The sequence below is a fragment of the Rutidosis leptorrhynchoides genome, chromosome 2 (genome assembly GCF_046630445.1).
Source record: "Rutidosis leptorrhynchoides isolate AG116_Rl617_1_P2 chromosome 2, CSIRO_AGI_Rlap_v1, whole genome shotgun sequence".
Taxonomy (NCBI): Eukaryota; Viridiplantae; Streptophyta; class Magnoliopsida; order Asterales; family Asteraceae; genus Rutidosis; species Rutidosis leptorrhynchoides.
In genome coordinates this window covers 454,073,671-454,078,891 of record NC_092334.1, presented here as the reverse complement: position 1 = coordinate 454,078,891, position 5,221 = coordinate 454,073,671, and the positions used below count along the sequence as shown (strand labels likewise).

At 38.7% G+C, this 5,221-nt stretch overlaps 1 protein-coding gene across 1 annotated transcript; it reads left to right on the top strand.

The window, feature by feature from the left end:
- The first annotated feature begins 1,206 nt into the window (after nucleotides 1–1,206).
- Nucleotides 1,207–2,424, top strand: LOC139889294 (uncharacterized). The gene has a single exon (XM_071872254.1). It carries the CDS (start codon nucleotides 1,207–1,209, stop codon nucleotides 2,422–2,424), a length of 1,218 nt encoding a protein of 405 aa, XP_071728355.1.
- The last annotated feature ends 2,797 nt before the right edge of the window (nucleotides 2,425–5,221 follow it).

The window sequence follows — 5,221 nt, the reverse complement described above, 5'->3', positions numbered from 1 at the left end:
ATTTAACAGGGACGATCTGTTGGTTAAAGCTGCCAAACCTCCGTCTTCAGATGGTCTGCCTTTTGTACACCCATCTAGGGTTAAGAATTTACAAGATTTTCCACCCTTGATGGGCAACTCGTTTGCTTCAGTGCTGCAAGGAAGCGAGCCGGTTAAGAAATATGCACCATTAAAACAGTCAATGGTGATCCCTGATGAAGATCTCATCCTTCATTCAGACGCACCTTTACTACTTTTTGTTAAGATTAAGGAACCAGAATTGATCCCTTGTATCAAACGCATATGGGATGCTGAGGGCTTCTCTGGCCTGGATTATAACCATCTTGGGGGATGCTGGATTGATGTAGTTTTCCCTAATAAGGAAGCGTATGACAGCTTCAAATGCCATCAAAAAATCCAATCTTACATTGAGGCATATAAAGAGTTTGACGAGTTATTTATGGTTAAGGAGCGAGCAGTTTGGATTGACATTTGCGGGCTACCGGCATGTGCGTGGACTGAGGCCATCTATAAAAAGGTTGCCTTAAACTTTGGTTATAAATCTTTTATTATTAACGCTCCAGGTAAGTCAGGATGAGGAAAAGTTTGCATCATCACGGAAAGGCTGGACTACATCCATGACGTGATATCCGTTACTGTGAAAAATAAATTGTTCCAAGTACTGGTACGTGAAATGTGTAATTGGACCCCGACCATTATGGACCTTGATGATGAGTCATCTTTGGATGAATCTTACGACTTGTATGCCTCGGATGTAAACAAGTCCGAGACGCATTCTGTTAGTTATGTTGATGAAACGTGCAATGATGTGCCTTTGAAATCATCCCCTGATAAGGTAAATGGTTTTGAGGAAGAGGTGAACTGTGTCAAATCTAACCTTGTGAATGTTGATCATGAAGATGTGCCTATCCAGTCTCCTTCCGAACCAGTTGTAGTCGAACATCGAGATTCAAAACAAGTTTCATCTCCATCTAAACCTCCTGGTTTTAATGGTATCAGATTTCATTCTCCTATCACAAGCGTGAATAACACCAGAACTTCTTTGTCGTGCAGTAGCTCTTGTTCTATTTCTAATCCGGAGGCTAAGTCAGATGGTAAAATGGATAAGTTCATGAATCTTGGGAAATTGCTTGGCTATGATCTACACAATATTTCTAAAGAACACAAATATGTGATTTTAAGTATGGGTGGGTTCAACACAATTTAATGAATTGGTTATCATTGAATATTGGAGGCGGGATGTTTTCTAAAGATAAACAAAATTGGGTCAGAAAGTTGTGTAATGAAAATTCTATTTCAGTACTCGGCTTACAAGAAACTAAGATGATTTCCCTCAATTATTTTGCCGTAAAAGCTTTTTGGGGTAACTTTCATTTCAAAGTTGCTTCCTCTTGTGCTCGTGGTCGTTCAGGGGGAATTGTTACTTTATTGGATCCGCGATTCTTTACTAGTTCTCGGGTTATATCTTTTGATAACTTGCTTATTGTGCAAGGTTCCTTCGTAAATAGCTCTTCCGTTTTTTACCTTATTAATGTATATGCACCTCAGCCGTTGCATCTAAAGAAACATTTATGGTTGTTTATAAACAACTTCATGACTTCTAATGGAGGGGATTATATTTTCTTTGGTGATTTTAACTCGGTGAGAACTCCGTCTGAAAGAATGGGTACCAACTTTTGTCAACGGACTGCGGATGCTTTCAATGACTTCATTATTACTGGGAATCTCGTTGATATTCCGTTGGGAGGTAGAGCTTACACTCGAGTTAATAAAGCGTTCACCAAACGAGCCAAGTTGGACATATTTCTTGTTTCCAACGGTTTTCTTTGCGCTTTTCCTCACTTGACCGGTACCATTATTTCTAATTTGTGGTCAGACCATTGTCCCATCTTGCTCCGTAATAAGATGCTCGATTATGGTCCTTCTCCGTTCCGGCTATTCAAGTCTTGGTTCGAGTTTGATGGTTTTGAAGACACTGTCATCAACACTTGGAATGATGTCAATACTTATTTAAGTTCTAACCCGCATATACGTCTCAAGGATAAACTGAAGAGGGTAAAAATAGCTTTGAAGGCATGGCATTCTGACATTCGTACAAAGGCTATTTTTGATAAAAAGACTCTTTTGAATCAACTTGACGACATTGACTCGCAACTTAACGCCAGTGTCAATCCGACAAATCTTGTTGTTTTAAGGTCAACTATCCTAAAAGATTTGGCCTTCCTGGAGTCGGTAGAATCTGCCAATTTAGCTCAAAAAAATAAGAAGCTTGCAATCTGTTTAGGTGATGAGAATTCATCTTTCTTTCACACATCTTTAAACAGAAAAAGAAGAAAGGACCAAATCAATGGAATTATGCACAATGGAAATTGGGAAACATCTCCTCTGCTGGTGAAAAAAGTATTTGTGGACTTTTTTTTCTAATAAATTTAAATATATGGAGTGTGCATCGGTTGCTAGTCCTAGCATTCATTTGAATCGCCTTTCTTTTGATAATGCTTCATACTTGTCTTCGCATTTTTCTGAAGAGGAAATTAAGGATGCCGTGTGGTCCTGTGGTAGGGACAAAGCTCCTGGCCAGGACGGTTTTTCATTCCGATTTATTAAGCACTTTTGGGACACGGTTAAAGTCGACATTTTTGACATGGTTCATGATTTTGAAAAAAAATGCTCTATACCACGGGGATGTAATTCATCTTTTTTTTCTCCGATCCCGAAAAAGGAGCACCCTATTCATGTCCAAGATTTTCGCCCCATTAGTCTCATTGGTATTCAATATAAGATTCTCGCTAAGATCCTTGCCACTAGATTGGCTCATGTTATCGACGACATTATCAGCCCGGAGCAGACCGCCTTCATTAAAGGTCGTCAAATTCTTGATGGTCCTCTTATTATTAATGAGGTTGTCGATTGGTGTAAACGGAAGCACAAAAAAGCTATGCTCTTCAAGGTTGATTTCGATAAAGCATTCGACTCAATTCATTGGGATTTTATTTTCTCGATGATGTCTAATATGGGCTTTAGTTCGAAATGGGTGAGCTGGATACGTGCTTGTCTTTCCTCTTCATGTGCCTCTTTGCTTTTAAATGGCAGCCCTTCGTCTGAGTTTAACATTGGGCGTGGTCTTCGTCAAGGAGACCCCCTATCTCCTTTTTTATTTATTATTGGTATGGAAGGGCTCACGGCTGCTATAAAGGATGCTATTGATAGCTATGTTTTTTGTGGTCTTCGAGTGAGGAACTCTTACAGAAGTGAATTGATCACTCATTGCATATATGCTGACGATGCCCTTTTTGTAGGTGAGTGGAATGATACCAACGCCTCTAATCTCATCACGCTTCTTGGTTGTTTTTATGCGGTGTCCGGTTTAAAAATCAATCTCCACAAGTCTAGTTTGATGGGTATCGGGATCCCTATTCAAGAAGTTGAGCGCATGGCAAACATTATGGGATGCTCCACCTCATCGTTACCGTTTCATTTTCTTGGCTTGCCGGTTGGCCTTAATATGTCGAGAATCGCAAACTGGGATCCGGTCATAAACAAGGTCAAGAAACGACTTGCATCTTGGAAGGCAAATATGATTTCTTTTGGTGGAAGACTTACTCTCATTAAGTCGGTTCTTGGAGGGCTTGGTACGTATTACATGTCTCTCTTCAAAGCGCCTACCAATGTTATTCGATCTTTGGAATCTCTTCGAGCTTTATTCTTTTGGGGTGGCAAGGAAAATAATAAAAAGATTCATTGGGTTAATTGGAGACTCATTCTAAATCCTTACGCGAATGGAGGCTTAAATGTTGCTAGTCTCGCTTCGCTTAATCATGCTCTAGTCTATAAATGGCGATGGAGGCTGTTAACCAATAATAATTCAATATGGGCCAAAGTGATAAATTCTATACATGGAACATGTGGTAATGGCTCAACATTGTCATGCAGATATCCTACTGGTGTGTGGCATTCCATTTGTAAGTGCATAAACTTGATTCATGAACAAAACTATATTTCTCATTCTTTGATGCGTAGTAAGCTTGGAAATGGGGCAAGCACCAAATTTTGGTTTGATAATTGGTTAGATGGGATCACTCTTGCTACGCATTACCCCCGTCTCTTAGCTTTAGACGTTCGCAAAGAGGCTACTGTTGCCGATCATTTTCACAACGGTTCCTGGATTTGGTTTTGGCGTCGTGATCTTCGTAGTGGATTTGAGCTCACTGCATTCGCCTCCTTGCGTGATCTCATGTCTTCGGTCTCGCTTTCAAACAACAGCGACTCTTGGATTTGGACCGGTTCCTCGTCTCACATGTATTTGGTAGCTTATGCTAGAATGCTCATAGATGTGAACTTCATGGCTCCTTTCACACGAGCTACTGAATGGTGTTCCATATTCCCTATCAAGATAAATGTTTTTGTTTGGCGATTAAAAATGCATCGTCTTACTACCAAAGATAATTTAGCTCGAAGGGACATCATTCTTCCAAACATTAGATGCATTTGGTGCGATCATATAGATGAAACAGAAAATCACGTGTTTGTTTCTTGTATTATTAGCAAGCAAATTTGGTCTAGTGTTGGTAATTGGCTCGGCATCAATCTTCCTAGTTGGAACTCGGTAGATGACATTTGGGATTGGTTGGATAACAACTACTTTCAAGGTCGGAAGAGAATGATTGTGAGAAGCATCTGTATCTCAACTCTTTGGAACATATGGAGGCTCAGAAACAGTTACATTTTCGAAGACTCAAACTTCAAGATTTCTCATGTTTTGGACAATATTATTGTTTCCGCTTTCTTTTGGATTTTTTCTAGATTTAAAAAATATAGGACTAATTGGTCCGTGTGGTTACAAAACCCTATGGACTCTTTGTTGTAATTTTTGTCTAGCTTCTTGCTAGTTTTATTTAATAAAATTTCCTGCCGTTCTAAAAAAAAAAAAAATAAATAAAATTTTTTTTAAAACAACCATAACCTTTATTTTATCAATAAAGGTTTTAAAAACATTACATAGATTATCAAATAATGATAATCTAAAATATACTGTTTACACACGACCATTACATAATGGTTTACAATAGAAATATATTACATCGACATATGTTTCTTGAATGCAGTTTTTACACAATATCATACAAACATGGACTCCAAATCTTGTCCTTATTTTAGTATGCAACAGCGGAAGCTCTTAGTATTCACCTGAGAATAAACATGCTTTAAGTCAACAAAAATG